This window comes from Microcebus murinus, chromosome 9 (genome assembly GCF_040939455.1).
Source record: "Microcebus murinus isolate Inina chromosome 9, M.murinus_Inina_mat1.0, whole genome shotgun sequence".
Classification (NCBI taxonomy): Eukaryota; Metazoa; Chordata; class Mammalia; order Primates; family Cheirogaleidae; genus Microcebus; species Microcebus murinus.
Window position 1 is genome coordinate 15,099,630 of NC_134112.1, and position 27,027 is coordinate 15,126,656.

Below are 27,027 nucleotides of genomic sequence, written 5' to 3' on the forward strand. Positions count from 1 at the left end.
TATAATAATCACAGAAACAAGAACAACAATAAATTAAACTACAGCATTAACAAAGTTATATTCAGATTCTCCAAAGCAGAACTCTGTCGAACGTGGAGAGTCAGTCAGTAGCAGAAATGAGCCCTGGTAAGTTCGCCAGCTAGAAAAGACGTCCAGAGTCAGATGCGGCTCAAACTACACTTCCCAGCAGGCCCCGGGCCCGGCGTCTGGTTTCCTCTCATTTCCGGGTCTGTCATGTGACTCTCCGGCCTCACCATGGCGGAAGCAGAGGAGCAGGTAAAGACTGCAACTGCTAGTTTAGGGCACAAGGGAAGGGGGAGACTATGGTGAGGTGTTTGGGGGCATGGAGTGGACCATGTGGAGGTGCGGAGCTGCTGGGGGGCTCAGCGGGCCCACGGCACGGCCAGGTGGGGCAGCGAAAGTTCCTTTGTGGGAGCAGAGAGCAGGGGTAGGATGCCATCCCCGGGGAGGGGACCTGGGGAAAGCGCACCGACCCACCCCCGCGTTCATAGATGGCCTTTCCTTGGGCCTAGTCCCTGTGGCCTGTGCCCAGTGACATTTTGACATGAAAGCAGGCCAGGTTATCCTTAGGGACTGACTGCCTGTGGAAGTGGAGGAGATGACTTGAGTTTTGAGGCCAGGTGACTGAAATTTAAGTTGCTTTCCACTCGAAGTAGGACAGTGAGAACTAGGGGGGGAGTAGATGAGTTTCCTTTTGCAGCGATTAGTTTAAGGTACGGAACTGAAGCAGTGTTGCACTGCAGCAGGGATTAAGCGCACCGGTTCTGGAGCAAAAATGCCTAAGCTCCGAGTGCTGTTTCCCTTTTTAACTAAATGTATGACTTTGGGCTACTTATTTAACTTTCTAGTGTAAGATGGGGATAATAATAGTACCGTCCTCAGAGGGCGGGTTTAAGATGGAAAGAGTTAGTACCTAAGGTTACAGTGCTTAGTAAAAGTTATATGAGAGTATTTGTTGCTGGCAGGATATCAGTTGGCAATATCCAGTCAACAACTGGCAACATGGCACTGTAGGGTAGAAGTTAGTCATGGGAATATGAATTATTTTCATTTAGCGATAATGGTAGCCCCACATTATATGAAATGACAAAGTAAAATCCAGACAACAGAAGAGAGAAGCGGATCAAGGCTAGAACTTCAGGGAGATAATTTAAGTTTCCATTTTCGATGTCATTTCAGTTTGATTTTGTTCTTACTCACAAATTAACAGGGCTGTCAGTTGTGGTCACTGACTCTAAAAAGTGATGGAGACATTTACCTAGTTAAATAATTTCATTTTTACCATTTGCAACATACTTTATTTTCATTTCATAATGAAAACTTGCCCTGTATTCATTTTATATATGCCAATGATTAAGAAATTTGACTAAGTAGAAAATTGGTTTGGTTGGTCTTTGTGGTAACAAGAATCTCTTACCTAATACTTGAGCCTGTCTTTTCCATTCTGGGCAGTTCAGAAGAAAGCGCTTGTTAAGAACATACTATTTCATGACTGTCATTGCTTGGCTTTATTAGTGATGAGATTGTTTTTCACATTGTTCATCTTCATTTCATGTTGTTTCACAGTTTGATTTAAAAGCAAAAAACCAAGTTCCTTATGTTTTCAGATCTAGTGTAATAGAAATGGAAAAAGTTGCCCTTGGTATTTACCACTGTTTTGTTCAGAAGAGTTTGGCAAAGTTGTCTGATATGTAAAAAGACACACAGAAAGTTAAGGGATGTAATAAGAATGTTATACATTTGTTTATCACTTTCCAGTTTAAAAAACGCTGTCACAGTGTATTTAGTCCTCCCAAAAGAATTCTGTCAGGTAAATGTTCTGATGTATAAGTCAGGCAAACACTTCTGATGTTTCAAACCTTCCAACAGTTTCTCATCTCACTCTGAGGAAAAGCGAAAGCCTTTCAATAGCCTAGTTGCCCTGCAGGATCTCATCCCAGCTGTCTCTTGCCACTTTTTCTTACCTCATTTTCCACTGCTCTCCTCCTCCCCTTCTGTCACTGTGTCAGCTTTCTTACTGTCTCTTCAACGAGCCAGACATGTTCCTACCTCAGGGCCTTTGCTCATGCTGTTTCCTTTTAGGAATCCCGACATTTACAGGGCTTTCCTCCTCATTTCCTTCATGTCTTTGTCCAGGTGTTCTTTTTGAGTGAAACCTTCCTGACCATGCTTTGAATCCTCCTTTCTGCATTATTTTTCCTCTATAATGTTCATCACCATTTGGCATACTGTGTTTTAAAATTCTGTAGTGTTTTTTTTTCCTGTATATTCTGTATGTTTCCATATACTCTCACTATTAGAATGTAAGCTCCATCATAATAAGGATTTGTTCACTCCTGTATAGCCCATAGCTAGAATATTGCTTGGTACTTAATAAATATGTGTTAAATGATTGAATTTTATAGATAAACAAATTGAAATTCAGACAACTTGAGTAACTTGTTCAGACTTTATAGTAAATTTCTGTCTCCAAAGCTCATGGGTTCTCACTAGAACACCTGGCCTTTTAAAATATACTTAAGAACCTAACTCTAAATCATTTAGATCATAAAATGTGATCTAAATAATTTTTTACTTCATGAGGTAGAATTAGTTCTATTACTTGATGATTTTCCCTCAAGTCATTATTCTCCCTTTGATGCTTTAACAGCCAGAATACAGTTGGAATAGGCACACTCCTCCCACTTTCTTAAAAAGACCAGTGGTCTATTGTCAATGGCATAAAGAAGCAAACATTCACAAATTGTTCTGTTTATTTTTTTAAAGAAAGCTAGTGATTGTACCTATATTATCAGTCCTTTATAGATTAAAGATGCTTAGGCTTTTCTCTGATTGGTGCATTTTGTATTTTAGTAGAAATCCATTGGAATCTGATGAAGACCATATGCCTTTATTATACAATTTTTGAAGGCTAAAAAGTATTTAAAAGTGGAGTACATAAATTTGCTAATTCTATTTTGCTGCATTGAACCTTTCAGAAAATCATGACATAATCTTTTTTCTGTGTATTGTAAATGTAAACAGTTCTCCAAAATGAGCAACACAAATCTAAATCTGTCTGCATTAACTTTCCTGAGTGTTGTATTCTTTGATGATTGTGTTTTTCCTCTCTTAATTTTAGAAAGAACCAAAATTGTGACATCTGTACTGAGTGAGTTAATGTAGTACAAAACAGTTCACAAGAGTCTAAAACTAAAATCACTTTTTTAGATATGAATGAAATTTTTCTATAAGTCATTGGGAAATCCTTACTTTTGCCTAATATGGTAAAGGTAGTTTGTAAAAGTAGTTACTTATATATTTTATAGTTCATAGAAAGAACTAATACCCTGCATTCTGCCTGGAAATCTTCTAACCAGCAGTTTTACTTAGCTCCAGAGATTTATAGTTGACCTTCATAATCACAGATGCCCAACAGTATTTGTCCATATCTCTCTTATGAATAACATTCTGCGTCAAGTCTGGTTGTTTGTGTATTTGTCTTATCTTTCCTACAGATTGCTGAGTCCTCAAGAATAAGAATGAGAGCTTACTCATGTCTGTATCTCCCACAAGGCTAGTGCTTTATAGGTACTATGTGTTTAATAAAATGTTTAAATAAATTTTTTAGGGGGAGGATAGCATTCTGAATTGTCAAATTGTAAACTAATAGAATTTGTGTGAAATTATTTCATCTTAATTTGAGCCTTTTGAAAGTTGTTAATTCAAATATAATGTAAATTACATTCCATATCCTCTTCACTTCTGCCTGCTTCCCAGGTTCCCATTCATCTTGCCTACCCAACTGGCTTGGAGCCTGGTCCATTTAAGTATTTGAACAATCAGGCCATCTATTCCTTGATGAGATAGGAGAGTTTCTGCTTTGAATTCTCTCTCTGCATTTTAGAAGTTAGGGTGATTCTGTCCTATGGTAGATCACTTATGGATTATCTGATGGCACGTTTGTGATCATGTATACCTCCATGTGATGATGTATCCAATAAAAATCAAGTCAACACATATTTGAGTGCTTCAGTTTTTTTGCCTGTAAACTGGGAATTTTACTACCCACAACTCTTGTATGAGATGAGAATAAAGTATGTTAAAGTGAATAGATTGAAATGGTGGTTTTAAAAATAGGACAAAGATTAATCATCCAAACCTGGACTTGGCTTACGTGTACACAATTCTCTTTTCTTACATTTTGACCAAGACAGATCTTTTAAAGCCATCATTACCAATAACTTAGGAAAACAAAGCCTAAGCAAGAAGTTGCAAAAGCACAGGATCAGACACATTTTTAAAGGGCCTACTCTTTACCATCACATAACTAAAGTGCAGTCACAAATTAGTTTAGCTGGACTTGCTTATTGCTTTGAAGTTTTTCCACTAATCTGCATCTGGGTTGGTTGGCTGGAGGCTGATGTCACTAGCTGATTATTAGTAGTCTCCCTAGTGCCCATATCACCACCTTGGAGGGAGGGTACTCATCAGATCAGGGGTGTCTGCGTCTGGTGCAGCTCCCTCCTCATTCACAGTGCTCAGTTCACATTGCCTTTGCTGCTTCTTGATGCCTGGTCCTCCTTAGTGTGGTGGTGGTGGTGATGTTAACAACTGTGATTCCAGGCTCTTACTTTAAACCTACTGAATCAGGATTTGTGAAGATAGAGTGTGTTAGCTAATTTCCCAAACTGAATTTTGATGATTCTGATGCAAAGTCAGATTTGGGACTGGGTTACCAGACTTGTCCCTTTTTCCATGCTAGGGGAGACATCAAGATTTTTCTTCATTTGCAGAATGAAACGAGTGTAATAGCTGAGCCTAGTGGGTTGAATGGGCTTGGTAACCTGAGTCTATTCTTGCCAACTCCCTGGGTATTCTTTCATCTCTCCTGTTCAGCCTAGTCCTTGAGTACCTAAAACTGGCCACAGCTCCTTTGAGGTTTTTGAAATTGAGGCTTTATGACAGAGAGTTATTAAATACATGTCACACAAAATATTTTCTCCTTCCTGTACCCTTGTCAGATGCTGAGATCTATTGCAACCTTTTCTCCCATTAAGCTAAGCTGGAGCATGCTGTTTGTTGGGAAAAAAGAGAAGATGGCAGTATTGCACTGAGTGTTTCATGTCTCTCTCCAGGCATAGATGGAAGTAGATGATTTTCTTGGAGCCTAGTCTCTGCTCTTTACTATCTACAACATAGAGCCAGGTCTGCCCTCCTGCAAAGTTTAGAGCTGGCCTTACTCAGGCTCTACCATTTCTCTCCTAATTTTTGTTTTGCTTTCCCAACAAGCAGTGGGAAATAGGGAGTGCTGGGGGTGTCTTAAAATTCTGAAGACCTCATAATCTGGGAAGTTCCTGGATTTTCTCTCTCCTAGGATGCCAGTCTTCCTTTTTACCCCTCCTGACCTCTGAGGCCAGCTTTCTGAATCTTCTCCCAGGCCCCTGTCATAGTCCTGAACTGATGGGAGGATTGGGGGTAAGGGTTGGTTGAAGGCCTTTTTTAGAGAGGTCTTCTAAGAACCCAAGGGGCCCTGCAGGGTGGTTGACATTCTGTTGAAATGACTCTGTCCTCGTTTGCTGCTGCCTTCCTGCAGTTCCCCTTCTGTAACTATACTATAGCATGAGCCAATAGTATAAGCATCTGTCTGGAGAAAATACACTGGGTATTGCTCACAAATGTCAAGGGAATAGACAGGAGGCAGAATATTGTTTTAGATTGGCTGCTTATTTCTTACCATCATCACCAGCAATCACATATTGAGCTATTATATTTCTTTGGGTAGGATAAGGGAGACCAATAGACCAAAGCCTTTGGGTTTACCCATAGTGTATTTACAATGATAACTAATAGGACAAGACAGTTGATATTAGGTGCTAGCTGAGGGTTATGGGGAGAAACAAAGGCCACAGGAGGCCAGGTCTAGACCTTATAGCCTGGGCTTGCTAGAAACAGTTTTGTGAAGGAGGTGAGACCTAGGTTGGGCTATTCAGAAAGAATAGGGTTCAGAAATAGCCAGTGATTTTCAAACTTCAGATTGGAATTGTGAAAATATAAAAAGCTCCGGTACTGAAGCAAGACTGAAGGCCCTCAGCCTGCCTGCCTGGCAGTTTCCTTCCTGGTATGCCTAGGAGGGTTCCACTGAACCTGTAGGTGGTCCTCAACCTTTTTGGCACCAGGGACTGGTTTCATGGAAGACAGTTTTTCCACAGACGGGGCTGAGTGGGGGATAGAGGCAGAGCTCAGGTGGTGATGCACGACCTGGTTTCTAACAGGCCATGGACTGATACCCGGGTGTAGCCTGGGGGTTGGGGACCACAGCTGTAGAGCATTCCACCAGGATGAGTGCAGAGTGGGCCAAACACGTTGTAAGCTGGGAGAAGGACACGAGGACAGGCTCAGAACAGGCAGCACAAACTTAAGGCCAATAGGGGGCAATGCATATGAGTGGGTGTGTCTTGGTGCAGGAAATTGGGAGTCGTGTTGGTGGATGTTCTGTCCTGGGCATAACTGTTCAACTCCAGCTGATGTTCTGTGGAAATGTGAACAGATTTTTAAGTGCATGATTTAATGTTATTAAATACATTCACATTGTTTTGTAACCATAACCACTGCTATGGTTTGGATGTTTGTCCCTTCAAATCTCATGTTGAAATTGGTTCCCCAATGTTGAAGGTGGGTCCTTTGATCATGGTGGCAGATCTGTTATGAATAGCTTGGTGCTGTCCTTGAGGTAATGAGTGAATTCTCTCACTGTTAGTTCCCTTGAGAGCTGGTTGTCACAGAAAGCCTGGCACCTCCCCTCTTGCTTCCTCTCTTGTCATGGGACCTCCACACATGCTGGCTCCCTTTCACCTCTGGTGTGAGTGGAAGCAGCCTGAGACCCTCACCAGAAGCAGATGCTGAATGATGCTTCTTGTACAGCCTGCGGAACTGTGAGCCAAAAAAACCTCTTTATGAGTTACCCGGCCTCAGATACTCCTCTGTAGCAGCACAAATGGATTAAGACAATCACTGTCCATCTCTAGAACTTTTTATCTTCACAAACTGAGAACCTAAATAATAACTCTCCATCATCCCCTCCCTCTGCCTTTGGTAACCTCCATTTTACTTCTCTCTTATATAAGTAGAATCATGGAATCATGTAATATTTGTCTTTTTGTGTCTGGTTTATTTCACGTAAGAGAACACAATTTCTTAACATGCATTTTTCATGATTTGAAGTTAGATTCATTTTTTTCTCTTTTTAGAGACAGGGTCTTGCTCGTTGCCCAGCCTGGAGTACAATGGCATGATCATAGCTCACTGTAGCCTTGAACTCCTGGACTCAGGCAGTCCTCCTGCATCAAATTCCCAAGTAACTGGGACTACAGGCACACACCACCCTGTCCAGCTAATTTTCCTTATTTTTTGTATAGACAGGGTCTTGCTATGTTGCCCAGGCTGGTCTTAAACTCCTGGCCTCAAGTGATCCTCCCACCCCAGCCTCTGAGTTGCTGGGATAACAGGCTTGAGCCACTGTATCTGGCCTGTAGTTAGATTCTTTGAATGAGAGTGTGAAGCTAAAAAAGAGTTTGAAAACCACTGACTGTGTCTCAAATGCCAGCCTTTCTCCAGGTTAGGCTTTCTTAGATTCCTCACCAGGGACATTTCCTTTTGTCTTCTTGTGTTCTCCTCTCTGTCTGCAGAACATTGATTGGAGGGCTTGATGAGTGAATGAAGCCAAGAAATAACAGACCAGGCTAATTCCTGAAGTCACTCACTCTTGCATTGTTTTGATAGGATTGTGGAGAAAATATAAAGTTTTGTTGAGGCCTCTCTCTGTCTGGAAGGTTCATATTGGTGCTGAGGGTAAGTCTCAGAGTTTCTTGGAGTAACTGTTCTCCATTGATACCAGCAGCCAAGGAAGCTGTTCTTAGAGCCTGGTTTTCCCTGAAGACTCAGGTCTCTCAGATCTGCATGCCTCAAGGTGTCAAATTCTGGTGTGAAGCAATAGTGTAATTTGATTTTGAGTTTTGGGATTGAAATTGCTGGCTGGGGACTTATGTTTTTGTTTTAATGAAGAACATAAATCCGGCATTCACCCATTTAATCCATGTGCATATTTGAGTGTATTCCAAATAAGAAAAAAAATTTTCTTAGGTTTAATGTAATTCTTCTGAAAAGAGTTGTCAGGTGTCTTTAGAATTCTAGATATGGGAAATAGGACTCTAGGTGTGGTTTATTGGCACAGTTGTCAAAGCCTTGTTTCCCTAATGTTAGTAACTCAGTATTCAGGGACTTTCAGGGATGGAGGGGATGTTAAAAGTCATTAAGTTCAACCTCTAAACTTTACTGTTCTGACCCCAAAGTGGTTAGGAAATTTCAAGATGCTATGGGTGAAGAATTTAGCATAATGAGCAATATATAATAGATGTTCAGTGATGAGGTCTGAATAGTAACTATTAATATTAACGTGGAATGTGTCCACAAGAGAAAGATTGGCATAGTAAAGGGACTAAAACCAGGAATTGGGATGTTGAGTGCAGAGAAGAAACACTTTAGAAGGATGGGCGTGATACATGTCGTTAATTATGTGGACAGCAGTCAAGTAGTGGAAGAATTGGGTTTTTATGTGGTGCTAAGAACAAGTTACTGTGAATAATTGTAGCTCCAAATTAATGAGAACTTTCTAGGACTTAGATTAACATTAAATTAAACAGGCTGCATTGGGATATAGAGGAAATTCTAATATGCATCATGGTTGATGATATAACTATAATAAAATTCTTAATTGCAAGTAATATTTACCGCCATTTTACAGATGTCCCTGGAGGGCAGGAACTGTGTTGTTCACAAGGCTGTACTCCAGAGAGTGCCTGCCACCTACCAGGCTCTTAATGATTTTTGGTGAATGAAATTAAAATGTTTTTAAACACTAGATTTGCATTTATCCTGCTGTCCAACTTGCATTGAGTAATATATGCATCTGACCTTCTTTAAAATGTTCATTTTTATTTTAAAAAAATATTAGTTAAATCTAAAATGTTCTTGCCCCATTTTTTTGTTCTTTTTCTCATGGATTGTTGTAAAATGCTTACATTCAGTGTCAGCATATTAGTTGTAACCTTTTATTGCTATTGATATCTATAAGTACGTTAAGTAAATCTTCATTTTGCTGACCTCTTTGAGGATACGTGGCATCAGCAGATTCTCTCTTTCACTGGACAGGTGAGAGATTAGCAGGATCAAGTCAATTTTTTCCCTTTTTGCTTTGTTTCCTTCAGAGCAGCAAGATTCATTGTCGAGCAAGAGGGAGACTGTGTTAAATGGCAGAATTTGTCTTAGTGGTAATGGTTTAAAGAGTGCATGTAAATTATACAGTTTATTTGCACAGGGTCTGATAGGTACCACTGCGAGAGATTCTTTTTAAAAGCTGTTTTAGCAAGACAGTCCTTTCGACGCAACCAGTTTAATAGCGTAATAATTAATAGTGTAAGAGCCTTTCCGTATAAAAATTGGCTTGTAGATAATTTGAAACGGCAGTTTCCCCTTCCCTTCCGAGACCAGTGAGGTTGCTTTGCCAGACCGATTTCCATTACTGGCGAGGGGAAGAGTCTTCTGGGCCCTCAGATGACAAGTTCCTGGGGTCATTTGTTTAACTGCTGACTCACTGAGGGAGATCACCAGAACCGTGGATCTGGGTGACCCCAGAGTACATGGTCTCAGGCCTGCCAGCCTGTGAAGTGGTAGGAGGCATGTGAGAGGCAGAGCTTGCAGAGTCCTCTAAAGTGTAGTTGCAGATTCTTTTCCAAAAAGGGCAAATGGGTGTTGGTAGTGGGCACATGCCTTCCTGTTGCAAATGCATTTTCTTCTTTTATCATCTCTTCTGACCATTTCCCTTCTATGCTTTGTAGGAAACGGGGTCTCTTGAAGAATCTACAGAGGAGTCGGAGGTAAGGTGGTCACTCAGGAGCCTTGGGATTTGTAACTAACCATGTTGTTAACTTGAGCTTGCTCTGCTTGGCTAAATGCAACATTCCTAGGGCTCAGAGGTGGGGGAGCAGTAAAGTGGGGTCATAGGTGATTGAGCCTTGGGGAAGAGCATACCAGTTGTCTTTACAAATATTAAATGGATTAAAAAATAAACAGGAAAAGGAATAAAAAGTTTTCTCTTTATCTTGAATAGCATTTTAACCTTAAGCATGTTGGCAGTGGTAAAATTGATGCAGAGTTTTAAAAACTACTCTGAACACTTTAAAAACTTTTTTTTTTTTAAATAGCCACTGTAGGTTTTTATAATAGTTATTCTTTATTCTTTCTTTTAGTGAATATGGCATAGGTATAATTTCAGAATCATTGAAATTGGAGTTTACTTCTGAAAATAAAAAGGAAACTAATTACCTTAAAAGTTGTTAGGGAATTAAGTTGTGTTGAAGATTGTATCTTCTTCTTCTTTTTTTTTTTTTTTACTAATATATCAGCTTCTGGATGAGGATTGTATCTTAAGGAGAATAAAGTAATTTATGAGGAGGGAGTTTTTAAAAAATTCCTTTTGAAGAGTATGCATAAGAAGTGAGTTTAACCATTGTGCAAATTACTTAGCTTATCAATTTTATAGAAGGATTAATAAGTACATTTTTTCCTTTTAATATATCATTTAGCTCAGAGGAATGAAAAGTATCTGTGAGAACCTGCTGGAAATCCACACCAGTGTGACCAGCCATGATAGTCTATTAAATTTGGGCTGAATATTGTATATAGTTATTATATGAATTTATTTGCTTTTTCAGGAAAAAAGTGGGCTTAGGCATGTTCCTTCAGAGAACATCTTATATATTATGCCATTGTGTAGTCATGGTTCCTAACATTTTCACTACCAAGGACCTCCATTACTGTGAGGCAATTCTGAGTTTGCTTATAGATAGGGTGTAATATTTGTTAATTTTAAAGTATTGAAAAGCATTTTAGATCACCTTTCTTACTTAGGGAAATCTCTAGTTAACTGAGAGCCTGGTGTTCTCAGAATCATTGGTACAGAATCATGTAGTGTTAGAGCTCTCTGTCCAGGACTTTCATTTTACAAGTGAGGAGGGCGTTGGCAGCTACCTAAATTTAAATCTTTCCACACATCCTCCAGATACTACATGGATAAATAAGGAGAGCAAATAAAAGCACACATAACCCAGGCCTCCTGTATAATTAGGAGACAGTACAGTGAACTTCAGTGTAAGTGGGGAAATAAACATCTGAAGCCAGCAGAGCCGGCTCTGGAGTTGACACTGGAGCTGAGAGTCAGGTGGAGACTCAGGGGGACATGAAGAGCGTGTAGCTGAGCCCTAGTGGCGGCCACAGGATGAAGGTGAAAATCACCCTTCATGATTGTACAAACACCCGAGACCTGGTGGATTGGGGGAATTTAAAGGAAAGGACTTGAAAGTGCATGGGACCAGAGGTGACAGTGTTAGATAGTGCTGCTTCTGGGAGAGATGGGGGAGTCATCCCTTCAAGGCTTGGTGGTGAAGGGGAAGGACAAAGCAGAGGAAATAAAGGGTGATGAGAAACAGAGACAATCATAAGGTCAGGAGACTTAATTACTCCTCTTTCCCACCACCAAAACAGGTGCTACTTAGAAAATGCAAAAATCTGGTAAACCACTCAGATACATCACCCCATCCATAGTAATATATATTGTTGCTATTCCGGAAAATCTGCAACATTTAAAAATGAATTGAAAAAATAGGTTAACATCCATATACAACTACTGTAGGAAGAAAACAGGGAGTAAGAATTAAAATTTTCAGCAGCAGAAAATGATAACACTCTATCATGAGTTGAGCATCCTTTTTTTTTGTTTGTTTTTTAGACAGAGTCTCACTTTGTTGCCCAGGCTAGAGTGAGTGCCATGGCATCAGCCTAGCTCACAGCAACCTCAAACTCCTGGGCTCAAGCAATCCTACTGTCTCAGCCTCCCAGGTAGCTGGGACTACAGGCATGCGCCACCATGCCCAGCTAATTTTTTCTATATATATATATATATTAGTTGGCCAATTAATTTGTTTCTATTTATAGTAGAGATGGGGTCTCGCTCTTGCTCAGGCTGGTTTTGAACTCCTGACCTTGAGCAATCCGCCCGCCTCAGCCTCCCAGAGAGCTAGGATTACAGGCATGAGCCACCGTGCCCAGCCAGAGTTGAGCATCCTTAAACAAGCATTTGCAGATGTAATAAACTACCTTAAAACAGAAATTCAAAAACTCAGGCTAGAAATGGACCAAAAAAAAAAAACTAGGAAGTTAGAGAATGAGAGTTGATCAAACTGAGGAAAGAGATGGAAGGAAAAGGTAGTTAGTTATTTTAAAGTTGAGGAAGCGGACCCAAAGGGTGGCCTGAGTGTTTAGTGTCCTAAAGCTGATTAGTGGGAGAAATGGGTTCCAGCTCTGTGCTCTTTCTATTATTTTGCCTTCTAGCTGTGGTGCCCTCTGCTTGGGATAGTGCTAAAGGACTGGGGTTGTGCCCTTGGGTTGATATCTTGGCCCTACCTTATACTTTCTGTGTGAGATAACTATAGATTAACATGCAGTTGTAAGAAATAATACAGAGATTCCATATTCCCTTCACCCACTTCCCAAAAGGTAACATCTTATGTAACTCTTATACAATTATAACACCAAGAAATCGGTGTTGATACAATCTACAGACCTTGTTTGGATTTCACCAGTATTACATGTACTCATTTGTGTGTGTGACGGTGTGTGTACTTAGTTCTGTGCAATTTTATCCCATGTGAAGATTCATGTAACCACCACTGCAGTCAAGATACTGGATAGTTTCAACATACGATTCCCTCGTGCTACCCCTTCTTGGTCACAGACACTCCTTTCCCTAGCTCCAAACCCTGGCAAGCACTAATCTGTTATCCATCTCTATAATTTTATCATTTTATGCATATTGTATGGACAGAACCGTACAGTGTGTAACCTTTTAAGTTGGCCTTCTTTTGCTCTGCTAGTCTTTTAATTGGTGTGGTTAGACCATCCACATCTAAAGTAATTATTGATATGTTAGAGCCTAACTTTGCCATTTTTTTCTTTTCTGTTTCTCCTATTTTTCATTACCATTGTTTCTCTTTTCTTCCTTTCCTGTGAGTTACTTGAACATGATGTATTTATAGTATTTTTTATTTACTATACATAGTTTTCTCAGTGGTTGCTCTAGGTACTAAAATATATATGTATTACATAACTTATCACAGTCTACTGGTATCCATGATGTTTTGCCACTCCTAGTCAAGTGTAGAAACCTTACTTCCATGTAGGTCCCTTTACCCTCGTTGCTTTTAAGTATAATCGTTTAAATACTGACTTCACATACATTGAGCACCACATCAGTTTGTATTATACTTTTTTCCAACTATCAAAATTATTTAAGAAACCCATGAAAAGAAGAATAATCTATTATATTTGTTATATTTATCCCTCTTTGCATTCATTTCTATATTATCCTCTCCTTTTTAAAGTTCTAAGCCACCTTCTGTTGTCTTCTGTCTTCTGTTCCTTTCTATTTAAAACACTTCCTTTAGTTACTCTTTAAAGGGTGGGTTTGCAAGTGACAAATTCTTAGGTTTCTTTTTTGAAGCTGAGAATGTCTTTATTTCCCTCTTCATTCTTGAGGGATATTTTCACCAGATATGGCATTCGTGGTTGACAGTTCTTTTCTTTCCTTCTGATCTGTTGTTTTCAATGAAAAATCTGTTGCCATTTGAATTGGTGCTCTCCCATGAGTAATGTGCTGTGTTTCCCTAGCTACTTTGAAGAATTTTTTTAAAATTTAGTTTTCACAAATTTCCTTATGATGTCTCTTGGCATGGATTTCTTTGATTTCTTTGAGATTTGCTTGGCTTATTGAATTGGTAGTTTTATGTCCTTTCCCAAATTTGGAAAGTTTTCAGCCATTATTTCCCTAAATACTTTTTCAGTCCCACTCTCTTGTCTTCTTGTGAAACTCATGATATAAGAAAGATAGCCCTTTTATTATTGTTCTGCAGATGCCTGAGACTCTGTTTTTTTTTTTTTTAAAGTTTTTCTTATATTCAGAGGGGGTAAATTCTATTGATCTATCGTCAAGGTTACTTGTTCTGTCCTTTGTTATCTCCACTCTGCTATTGAGTCCATCCAGTGAGTTATTTCTTTTGGTTATTATATTTTCCAGTTCCAAAAAAATTATTTTTAATAAATTCTGTTTCTTTGCTGAAGTGACCTATTGTTTGTTTCAAGAGAATTTATAATTGTTTGTTGAAGGTCTTTTCTAATGGCTGCTTTGAAATCCTTGTCAGGATTTTAATTCCAACCTCCGATTCATTTCTTATGATACACATTTTAACACAAGACAATATTTAAATCATGCATCGTCAATTACTTTATTATGTGCCGTGTGTTGTGTCAGGTGCTTTAGGTGGATTATCTCATTTAATACGGACCACAGTCCTATCAAGTGGTATATTAGGAAGGAGAGACTGGTTATGCCGAAGTAACAAACAGTTCCAAAATTGTGTTAATAGTAATAATGCAACACAGGTATATTTCTGAGTAGAATTAGTAGGACAGGGAGAGGAAATTGAGGCATCAACAATATAGAAATGTCATTATTTTCTGTAGGGTCTTTCCAATTTATGGAACACAAACAATGTGCTGTGGAATACATTAGTCATAGAACTGGAAACTAAAGCAGCCTTGATGCATGGAGATATGTATTTTTTTAAAATCTTGCTTACTCTGAGTAGGGTCTTGACATATTATATATTTAGAAGTATATCCCACTTTTCTCAGAAGAGTTCAGTGTGTGATAAAAAGACCTTTGCTGTAGAAGCATCAAATTGCTATGCTAACATTTCAAGATTACGGTAGAACAACAAAGAGCAAAACAAGACCAGAGAAAACATCAATCTAAAGAAGAGTGGCAAGGAAAGAGAGGAGCACCAGATTGAAACTACAGTGTATTGAGGTCTGCTGTGCACTACCAGCTGAGGGTTCCAGTGACCTTTTGTGATTTCTGAATGCAACTGAATAGCTAAAGGAAGGCTTATTCTGCCCTCTGTGTTTCATTGAAGCAAAGATTGCATGTACTTTGCATTACCCAGTGCCCAGGTGAAGGCATGTTATAACAGAATAGAACAGTTAATTAGTGTTACCTCTGATTTTATAATTTTTGTTACCATTATTAATAAACATGCCTCCCAAACAGATGTCCATTTAGATCTGGTTTAGTTCTTCCAAATATCCCAGTTAGGAGGCCTTGAATATGTTAGATTTATAAATTTTAATAAAACCAAATGGACTGACAGATAGAAGCTATTTAAAATAAAATTGTTGCTATTTATGTTGAATGAGTAATTAATTTAAAATCAGATCAACTTTCTAGGTGCAAAAGGAGAGTTCTTTTTCAGTTTTGTTAGAATGGAAACCAGTCATTGTGAGAAAGCAAGAGACAGCTTTTTAAATCAGAAAATGCATCACACAAAAATCATTTATTTATCTCACCTGGTGGGAAGAACATTATGAATCATTTATTGAAACTTAAATTGATTCTTTACATGTATTAATTTTAATAAACAAATTTATCGCAACTAGTAACTAAAATGGTAATGTACCCTGTTATGAGATTGATTGCTGAGGAAAATGGAATATAGGGTTATAATGTTATATTCTTCCAGATAGCCCTTGGATTACAAACTTGCTCTTTGATTTAATGAGCTATTAATATTAACAGGTTCTGCTGATTATTGCATGATTCAGGCATGGATAAACATTCCCTTTGATGCATATATTATAAAAATTATATGTTTGGAAACTTAGTGAAAACTTTCTGAATGCCATATTTTTGAATCTGTATTTCTACCATTTGTTAGAAATTGAAAGATGAACATGACCCCCCCCCCAGTATGATATACTTTTGAATGGAATTTATAATTTCACTATGTAGGATAAAAAATATTTTAGGCAGTCCAAAATTGACTGATCATTTATTCATTTAACAAATATTAATTGAATGCTATTATGTTCTGGATGCTATACAAATAGCCAATATTTGATGAGGAAGGTAGATAATAAAAACCCCTAAATATATAATACATGAAATGGTTATAAATGTTGATTAAAAAATAACATTGGGTAAGTGGAATATGGAGTAAACTGAGGAGTTGCTGTTTTATCATGGGTGGTTAGGGAAGGCCTCTCTGATAATGTGACATTTAGGTAAATATCTGAGGTAAGATTCTCATATAAAGAGAAGAGCACATATAATCCCTGAACGTGGTATTATGCTAAGTATCTTCGAGAATGTTAGTGGAGCTGGAGCAGAGTGGTAGTAAATGATGTCTGAGAAATAATGGACAGCTAAGAATGTAGAACCTATTGGTCAATTTATGGACTTTGGTTTTTTAGTTTTTTGGGGTTTTTTTTGTGTTTTTTTTGAGATAGGATCTCACTCTGTTGTCTGGCATAAAGTACAGTGATGTCATCATAGCTCACTGCAGCCTCACACTCCTGGGCTCAAGCGATCCTCCTGCCTCAGCATTCTGAGTAGCTGGGACTACAGGCATGTGCCACCACACCTGGCGAATTTTCCTATTTTTTGTAGAGATAGGGTCTTGCTCTTGCTCAGGCTGGTCTTGAACTCCTGACTCTAAGAGATCCTCCTGCCTTGGCCTTCCACAGTGCTAGGATTACAGGCATGAACCACTGCACCTGTCCTGAGCTTTGTTTTTTATTGTGAGTAAACTGGAAAGCCATTGGAGGGTCTTTGTTTCAGTAAGATCATTCTGGATACTGTTTTGAAAAAAATCTGAGGGAGGCAAATAGGAAGCAGGGAAACAAGTTAGGAGGCTTTGGTAGAACTCTGGTGAGAAGTGATAAAGGATTTAGAGTATTTTTCTTTTTGAAGTATAACTAACAGATTTCCTGACTAGGGTTTGAGGATGTAAGTGAAAGAGATGAATCAGGGAAGAATTGGAAAGATGAAGCTGCCATTATCTGAGATAGGGGAGGACTCTGGCTTGCGCTGCTTTTGGTGCTCAGGGCAAGGTGATCGTGGTGATGAGGTAGATCAGAAGTTTCATTTTGGATATGTTAATTTGGAGATGTCATTTAGGCATCCAAGTGGAATTGTCTAGTAGGTAGTTAGATAAAGAAGACTAGTTCAGGTCTGGGCTAGAGGTAAGAATTTTCGTGTCAGCCTTGAGATGACATTAAATTGGTTGAGATCATTTAGGTCATGAGGACAGGCAAGAAGAGGCCTGATGCCTGGTTCCCGAGAGATGCTACCACATTTAAGAGACATGGTAAAGGGAACTCAGCAAAGGAGACTGAGCAGGAGTAGCCAGTGAGGGAGGAAGAGAACTGAGAGAGTGGTGTTCCAGAAGCCAGTGGAGGAACGCATCTCAGGAAGAAGGGTATAGATGAGGTCGAGGGATTCGCTCTTGGATCTGCAAAGGTAGGCCATTAGTGACCCTGATAAGAGCAGTCATGGTGACTTGTGGTGGTGGAGCCCAACTGGAATGGGCTCAAGAGAGACTGAGTTTGCAGAATGTCTTTGATGCCCTCAGAAATTCTCATACTATGTGTTATAAAGTAGTGGAATCTAGAATGCTCATAGGGACACATTTGCTGAGTGACTATTAAAGGACATAATGTGTGTTTAGTGCCTTGCCTGGCATTAGAAGGTATTCAGAAGGTGTCCTACTGCTGCTGCTGTTGCTATTTTATTGTTTTTTGTCCAGGTCTATGCCAGGCACTTTCATCAGGGCAGGGACCTTATCTCCAATACCTAGCAGAACTGCTTGTGAATGGATGAATACATTGGTTTCATTAACCCTCTCAACAATTACGTGAAGCTGGCATTGTGTCTTTATTTTGGAGATGGTGAAACTAGGGCTTTGAGAAAGCCCTTTGTCAAAGAGAAACAAGGACTACCCTTGCCTCCTCACTCAAACCGAGAACTGTTCTATCCCAGGCTGAAGCCTCAAAGGGATCGTGATTTAATTTAGGAACAAGCAGATGAAAACTGTCTTTTATTTAGCTTTGGGTTTGGCTCGGGGCATTCAACTCCATAGCCTACCATAATTTCTAGCCTCTCTGATCCTTGTGTTATTCTCAGTAACGAGCAGAATAGTGGTCCCTCAAAGATGTCTACATCCTCATCCCTGAAATCTGTGAATATGTCATGTTAAATGGCAAGGTGGAATTCAGGTTATTAATCAGCTGACTTTGGGAGAGGGAGATTATCCTACATTATCCGGGCTGGCCTAGTAAAACCATAAGTGCCTTTATAAAGGGAAGCGGGAGCCAGGAGAGAAGGTCAGTGATGTGATGTGGGGTAGACTCAACCTGCTTTTGCTGGCTTTGAAGGTGGAGGGAGGGCCTGTATAGGCAAGGAATGCAGGTGGCCTCCAGGAGCTGGAAAAAGGCAAGGAAAGGGGCTGTCCTGTAGAGCCCCAGAGGAAAGCAGCACTGCTGACATCTTGATTTTAGTCCAGTGCAGTCTGTGTCGGGCTTAAACCTACAGAATTGTAAGATAGCAAATTTGTGTTGTTTCAGGCATCTAAGTCTGTGGTCATTTTTTACAGCAGCGATAGGAAAGTGATGCAGTAAATAATTTGATTGGATGACCTTGTCCCTTTAGTGCTTTTCATTAGGCTTTAATTCTCAGAGTTTGGGGAATCAGATACATCCAGCAAGGGAAAACATAAAAAAAAAAAAAAAAAAAAAACAACAGTTGTAATGAAACTGCTAATACTGCAGAGAGCTAAGTTTATAAAAATGTGTGTCTTTTCTGATGATTGTTCAGGAAAGTTGTTTAAATGATCATTTCACTTGACAATTAGGGCCTGATTCTACATTATCAAGCATTCCTTTCTCTGTGGGCTCAAGAGATGCTATAACAAATCTAATAGCATGAAGGTTTCTTTCTTCCATGAGCCATTTGGTTTCAGTGCAGCCATTTTTTTTTTTGAGACAGAGTCTCACTTTGTTGCCTAGGCTAGAATGAGTCAGCCTAGCTCACAGCAACCTCAAACTCCTGAACTTAAACGATCTTACTGCCTCAGCCTCCCACATAGCTGGGACTACAGGCATGCGCCACCAGGCCTGGCTGATTTTTTCTATATATATTAATTGGCCAATTAATTTCTTTCTATTTATAGTAGAGACAGGTCTCGCTCTTGCTCAGCTGGTTTCGAACTACTGACCTTGAGCGATCCACCCACCTTGGCCTCCCAGAGTGCTAGGATTACAGGCGTGAGCCACCGCGCCCGACCCAGTGCAGCCATTTTTAAATATAGAGATTCACCGGCATCCAGTCACCATTGTTCTTTACTTTACAATATGACTTTTCTCCCCACACAGATCTCAGTGGATCAAATAAGTCTCTCAGAGTAGTATCAGAAAGGGTGGGAGTGGGGAAACCTCTGCTAAAGCTTAAGGTTTTAGTTTGTTGTCATCATTTCCATCACCAGTGATCGGGCAGTTTGGAGGTAAGTGGCTCGTGATGGGCCACTTTTGAATCTTTACAAACATCTGGGAGGTTCTTGGCTTCCTGGGTAGGAGACAGGAGTGTTTCATTTTACTTTCCTTGTAACAAGATTCACACTTAGATACTTGAAAACATTTTTTTTAATGATGTAATAAAATCAAAGGTAATATATCTTCATTTTTTTGTAAGTAGTTTAAAACAAAGAGGTAATTAGATTAGAAATGTTACTGTTTGTTCAATTTTATCTTCTGGTAATGTGATAGGAAGTAAACTCAGAAGGGAGGATGTGAGTTCTGCATTTCTGCAGTTTAAACTTGGGGCTAGCACACACATAATAGTAATATTTTTAGTTTCTGACATTCACTGGATATTAACAGATACTATGCTTTGTGCCTTATGTACCTTTATTACATTTAATTCTTACAGAAATCCTCTTAGGTATGTATCATTCCCTTTCATAAGAGGTGAGGTAACTGAGGTTTTAGGTGACTTGTCCAGTGGAAACCGGCTGTGTAGAACTGGCAAAGAAAACTTTAGTTTTATTTTGTGACTGGCTGCTTGATTATGAATTTCAGTAGAATTTCGGATAATTCTCCCACTCTCTTTTCTTCTTTTCAATGACATTAGTGAACTTTAGCTAGATAGTTGATCATCCTTACTTCTCATATCTCTTACAGCATCTCCTGGATTTTTTTTTCTTTCTATTATTTGACTAGTTTCTTGAAAAATACATTTCAGTGTGGGAATTTGTGGGATGATTCTTCTGAGCTTTTGTGAAGTACTATTTAGGCAAATCCACAGGGGAAGCAGCTCTGGGACAAGGCCATCTGCACTTGGCAGGGGGAGGGTAGGAGATGGTGGAGTGAATGCTGCAGGCCAGTCTTCACCCTTGGGCAGGAGGCAGCTGCGGCCCATTTCTGTAGTGAATGGGGGGCACTCCCCCTTGTGGGTAGTTTCAGTTGTCTCCAGAGTTTCTCACTTGGGGATGTTAATTTCTGGAATCTCTCTTTCCTGTAATTTGTATCTGGTCTTCAGGGCTGATTTGCAGGAAGGGGGCCAGCAGCCCAGGTAAGCTCTCTTGTCTTGGCAAAAGCTGTGTTTTCTTCTTTCCATAGTTGTATCGCCTTCAAATATGACCATACCAGCAATGATCTGTTTATTACGTTTTCCATTTTCTTGTCTTTGCCTTGGCTAGAACTTCTAAATTGGTTTTGAAAAAAGCATAAGTGATAGTTGGCACCTGTGGGTTGTTTCCTGTTGATGGGAATGTTTCTTTTATTTCATTGTTAAGTATCATTGTTGGCTTCTGATTTTAAAGGATCATTTCCAGCTCTTCATTTTTGGCTCTTTGGGAGAGAAACCTTTTTATTTACTGAAAGCTTTTTTTTTTCTTAATCAGAAACAAATGTTGAACTTTATAAATGCTGTCTGCAGTATCTGTCAAGATGGTCTTGTGGTTTTTCTTCTTTGACCTGTCAATTGGTGAAGTCAGATTTCTTAATGTTCAGTCTTTGCATTTTTGCAATATTTGATCTTAAATGTTTTTTATTGATACATGCCGGGTTTGATTTATGATGTTTATAGTTTTTACATTTAAATTCCTACATGAGATGACTGAACTGTATATGTTTTTTCCTTTGGTGTACTCTGAGAGTTTTGAGATTAGAGTTGTGCCACCTTTTCAAAATGAATGGGGAAGTTTTTATATTTCCCTGTTATGGGACAATTTAAATAACTTAAGAATTTTCTATTCTGTGAAGGTTTTTCATAGGACTTACCACTAAAACAGTCTGTGCCAATACCTTTCTGCAGGGGATAGATAGTACTTTTATGACTTTTATTTTCTCAGTGTATTTGCTGGTTATCTTATTCTATTTGTCTTTATAAAGTACTGACTCTTGGACTTATTAATGATTTCGTTTTCTGGTTTATTAATTCATTTTTGCTTTCTCATGTACTAGTTTTCTCTGGTCCCCTGCAGTGCCCACCTTCCTGCTATCAGGATTTCCTTGGTCCTGCAGCCCTTAAGGCTGAGACTCTCAGACCATGGTTAGTACACTGCCCAGGTGGTAGTATTATCGGCCTTTGAGTGGAGGTTTTCTCCAAGAGTTCTTGGTGTTTGTAATGGAAAAGAATTTCAGGATGTACCACATAAGCCAAGAAAGCAAAAGTTTTATTGGGAGTGAAAGTACACTCTCAGGAAAGAGGATGGGCAGGCTAGAAAGAGAGCGTCTGCACTGAGAGAAAGTAGTCTCAGATCTTTTACAGTCTTACTAATGGAGGGGAGGAATATTGAAGGCCAGAGGATGGCTTTTACTAAAAATCTGGGTAATAGTTCTTAGAATTGGGTTCCCCCCCCCATTTTCATACTTTATATGGTTATTTCAGAACTATCATGGTGATTTCAAGGGTTGAGAAATTTAAAACCACAATGGAAGTGATAACATAATTGACCAAAGTTCTTGTTAGGTGGCAGAGATAGCTGACAAGGCTTTTGAAGCCAGTTCTAGCCTGTGGTTATGGCCCCTCTTGTAAGCTTCTGCTTAAGAGTTGTTTATTTTAACACCTGCACCTGATCTTCAAGCCCCTGCATTCGGTCTCAGCCTTGTCTTTTAGTCTCCTGCTCTAATGGTAGGGTGTTAGAGTCTCTGCCTGTGGAAGAAAGATGGTCACCAGGGCTAAAATATGCAGGGTGTGGAGATACAGTGGGGAGTGGCTACAGGCATGGTTGCCTCCTTCTGGAAGGTAGTCCTTAAGGGGTAGCTTGGATGTCAGCTCAGTGGGCTTGGCGTAGGCTTCAAATTATGGGCCCAGAGGATTGGTGGAAGAGCTAGAAAGCATCTACCTACCTTCTGTTTAGGTGGTTTATGTTTTCTTGAAAGAAATATGAGTGTGTCATGAATTCAATAATCAGCAAATGTGTCAGTTTCTTCTTGATTTTGATAATTGTTTTAATTATTATTGCTATTATTTTTATCTGTTTCTTGGAAATTATTGAGAAACTGAAAGAGGGTTTGGTTAGGGTGGTTGGCAAGGTGCTTCTTTGCCCTTGGCATGTGGAATGTGCAAATTGGAAATGCTTGAGAAATATTTAATCAGAGCTTCAGCATTTTCCTTTTTCATATAACAACATACAAACTAGAAATAAATGTAAGTTTCTGAAAATCGAGTTTGTAGAACCTCTGTTTGCTACTACTGCTAGAAGATGATAGAGCTTCATTTCTATAAATTTCTCTATAATTGAGAATTGTCATTCCCTTTCTTCTGTTTGGTGCCTCCACCTCCCTGTCCCCTCTATCCCCCATGCCAGTGGCCGTAAAATAACACATAGTTTAGATGATCTCCCTGGGTCCTTTTGGTTGATATTCTGTGCTTTGGATTTTGCCGTGTTGAAATCTAAATGAGAATGTCTCAGAAAAGCTGCTTACCAAACCTGGTCTGCTGTCACTATGTACGTTTGTTTTCCCTGGTCTTTATTAGGTACCCACAGTTCTGTTAGGTGAAGTTCAGAACAATGAAAAGGCATAAACCCTGCTTCTGAGGATCTTGTGATCACTAAGGGATATTGGGAAGAAAGGAAAAGAGGGTTATGTTGGCTTTAGTGGCGGAAATTGTCCACCTGAATGGCATAGCTTGAAGATTGGTGAGGTTATTCCATATGGCTAGAAGGAAATGAAAAGCTTATTTGCTTTTCTCATTTTTTTCCCCTCCTCTATATATTCTTATCGCTTTCCCAATATAAAATAAATGATGGGAGTTGATCCTGTTTATGGTATGTGGCTTAGGGCATGGGAACCTTCACCTTATTTTTTTCCTCCTTGAATTGAACATGAAATTCTAATACTACAGAGCACAGGAGAGACCAAGGTTTATGAAGACTGCATATCTTGTGAATCTTAAGTAGAGCTCCTCAATTATTAGAGGCTCAACTTTTTCTCACTTTTCTGGTCAAAGTGTTATGGTAAGGAAAGCAGCTTTGAGAGATAAGAATCTTAGTTCAGTAGATACAAAGTTTTGAAGAGGATGTTGAACTACAGCTTTAAATATAGCATTTATTTTTATAGTGTATATTGTAAATGTTTGTTTTAGAAAATATTCGCAATAGTTCCCAACAGTGATTTTTATTTGCTATCTTTTTTAAAGGTCACAGCTACCCTTTGATGTGAGTCTTTTTCATCACCCCCATTCTACAGATTTCTTCAAGAAAGTGAAACTTAGGGTGGTTACTGTTTTGATTACATTCTTCTAATCTTTCTCTGCACATAGACATATAAATTTCTTAAATAAAATTCTTATCTTGCAAAGAAGTTTCATCTAAAAAGATATTGTGAGAACATTTCCTTTTGTTATTAAATTGCCTTTGAAAACAAATTTTAATGTCTATGTAATATTTTATCTTGTGAAATTTATTTAATCAGGGTTTCTCAACCTTGGAACTGTTGGCATTTTGGGTTGGATAATTTTATGTTCTGGGAGAGTGTCTTGTGCATTGTAGGTTGTTTAGCATCATCCCTGGTCTCTACCTGTTAGATGTCAGTAGCACCTTTCCCCCACCCAATTGTGATGACAAAAATGACTCTAGACATTGCCAAATAAATATCTATGAAGGACACAATCATCTCTGATTGAGAACCACTTGTTTAACCATATGTATTTTGTGCTTTTAAAAATAGTATATGGATATGAGTTGAGTCCTGGTGAATTTTCTGTTTGAAAAAGTAGACCTGTGCCATCTAGATTACATTTATCAGCTCCTACTTTCAGCTACTTTTTAAATTAATATATATTTTCTTTAATAGCAGTATTGCTTGAAAGTTGAAAGTTTAACGTTATTTGCATTCATATAATGTAATTGTTTATCTGTCAGCAGTCTGATGGAAAGGCATTCTGGGAGCTTTGACCACAGTTGTTTTGTTGTAGATGAATTCCATTATCTTCATGTCACTTTCTTAAAAAGTTTGGTCATTGATGCAGCTATAATACCTTGTGTTGTTAATGGAAACCAGAAGTTACTCTTTCAGCTTGTTTATATAGTTTTCTTGATGTGTTTTGACACTTTAAAGGATCTAGAAAGCCATCTTTCCTACCAGATGGTCATCTTTTTGTATAAATAAAATGATCTTTCTGTAACAGAACTATAGCATACATTAATTAATAGTTGTAGTTACCCTTTTAAGGAAGTAGCATTAATTTTGGGGGTGGGATAGGCAGTAACAGGTAATTAAAGACATTAGTCCTTAATTTGAACCTTACCTTCAGGGTCTTTTTTATGTTTCTTTTTTTTCTCTTAATAGATCTCTCCTGTCTTTTCAGGAAAAGTTCATGATTGTTGTGACATATTTGGAGATGTCCTATATTCATGTATATTTAGCGATATCATTATAGTTTAAAATAAATGTTTACCCAAAATATAAAATAAATATTTACCCAAATATATAGTTCTTGTCTATTTATATTGCCTTTGATGATAATATCCTGTGGTAGTGATGAGATCTGTTCTTTAAAATATTGTTATTTATGTTTTTGAGATGCAAATTATGTGTTTTGATTGACATAGTATTAATTTTACTTATGCTTTTAAAAAAATGTTTATTTGTATTGGGCACCAGTTGTGCATTGTGTTGTTTTTCTGTTCTTCTTCTATCTTCTCTAATAAATAGTAACCAAAATGAAATACTTTAATATGTCATGGGGCTTCTATGAGCTGAATTACTTACAAAGAGAGAATTTTTAAAAAATACAATTTTTTTTTCTGATACTGGATTTCGATAGCATTTTTATATGTTCAACTTGTAAGGTGCACTGCCAATTTTGAATATTTCAATTCTCCTTAAGGTAATTAGAGTTCTAGAGAGAATGCTCTGGAGGAAGAAAGCCTTTATTTTATACCTTCATATCTCTGGTTGATTATTGATTTGATTTTTATTAATAGTTGGTTTTTTACTGTGGAAGTTCAAATTGCATAAAAGCTTTTGTTATTTTTCCTTAACAATGAGAATTTCTTTTGAGGATATTAGTGGTTCCCTATTGTCTCTAGCTTTAAAACATTGCAAATTTATTAAAAGGATTTGCCCCTAGTCAAATGTAGTTGATGACATGAAACCAAGTAAACCATTCATCTTATTAAAATTCCTGGAGGTTCAGCTGAGGTCTTTCCGCTAGGTGAAGCTGGGTAGGATAAAGGCCATCTCCACAGAGTGAGATTGTGAATTGTCTAGGAGTGCTCAACTGGTGGTGTTTTCCACCAGCTTAACCTGGGCTTTAAAAGATTTCTCACCTCTCCCCTTCATTGTATCTAATGTCATTTTATTTTATGAAAACAAAACAAAACTGGATATTAATAAAGAAGTGGTATCCAGAAATGAAATTTTAAGTTCTGTATAAATAATAATAGATAATGTAATGATCTTTCTGTTAACCCCTAGAATTCATGTGACTCACATTTTTTAAAAGTAAAATTCAAGGCTTTAAGACAGTAACAGTAGTATATAAAATGTACTAATGTGTAGAAGATATTGATAAAACAGAATGAAAAATGTTGAATCCATTGGTTTTAAACACACATGCAAAAAAAAAAAATTCCTTGTATGCAGATTTTAAATGATCAAGTAAAAAGTGTAGTATTCTTGTTGGTATACAAGTCCAGGTTAGGTTAACAGGACTTGCTCCATGGAAATTTACCCTACAGTAACAAAGTAACAACAATAACAAATTACTAAACAGTTTTTCAGGCAGAAATCTTTAATTGCTTTAATTTGTTATCCCCCAAAGTAATTTTTCCCCCTTTCAAATTCAAAACTCAGTAAGAATGATCATGGTACCGACATTTATTTTCAGATAGTGTTTAGAATTCTGTAGGATGGTTTAAAGGACTTGTGTTTAATTAAAAGTGCTATACACTTAGTAAAAATCCATGTTAGTTGAGGAATTGATTCTTTTTAAAGGAAAGCTGCAAATTTTTCTTGTATGGGTAAATGTCACTCTGTTCATATCTTCGCTTAGCTGCAAGTCAGGACTTGTACTATTCCACTAGGTTGTCATAGAAACACAGTTAACTGTCATCTCAACTCAGACTGTTGATGGTTTTATTTGTAGGTTTGTAGGATTATTAAAATTTAACAAAAATTATTGATTTACTTTTTATTAACACTGGGTTGTTTACCGTGGAAGTTCAAACTGTATGAAAGCCTTTTTTTCTGTTTAAATCTTTTTTAATTGATGTGAAACTCTATATTAAGTCTACTTGATTTTTTTTATATGTTTTTTGTTTAAAATGTGATATAGAGTCTGCAGCAGCAGAATAACCTCCACGAATTGTATTTTTGAATCACTTTCTACTTTCTTTGTTTACAGCAAGGAGGAAAAAACCTTAAAAATTCACCTTTAGCCTGCTTTTAACTTAACATAAAAGATACCTGTCAGAAGAGTGTGAAATGGTACATCAAATGCCTAATATTGGAGTTTTCATTTTATTTATGGTTTTTGAAACCTCGCATGGATGCTTCAGTGAACTGTGTTGTGAA

At 38.2% G+C, this 27,027-nt stretch overlaps 1 protein-coding gene across 3 annotated transcripts in view; it reads left to right on the plus strand.

The window, feature by feature from the left end:
• Nucleotides 1-219: 219 nt before the first annotated feature.
• VPS41 (VPS41 subunit of HOPS complex) overlaps nucleotides 220-27,027 on the plus strand; it is a 178,902-nt gene continuing 152,094 nt past the window's right edge. The window contains exons 1-2 of one of the 3 annotated variants that reach the window (XM_012777598.2): nucleotides 220-276; nucleotides 9,897-9,935. In XM_012777598.2, coding sequence (XP_012633052.1) covers nucleotides 256-276; nucleotides 9,897-9,935 — 60 coding nt within the window. In that variant the 5' untranslated portion in view covers nucleotides 220-255. Of the gene's footprint in view, nucleotides 277-7,800; nucleotides 7,852-9,896; nucleotides 9,936-27,027 lie in introns of those variants that run through there. The other 2 variants (XM_076006295.1, XM_076006294.1) reach the window with 2 other exon arrangements.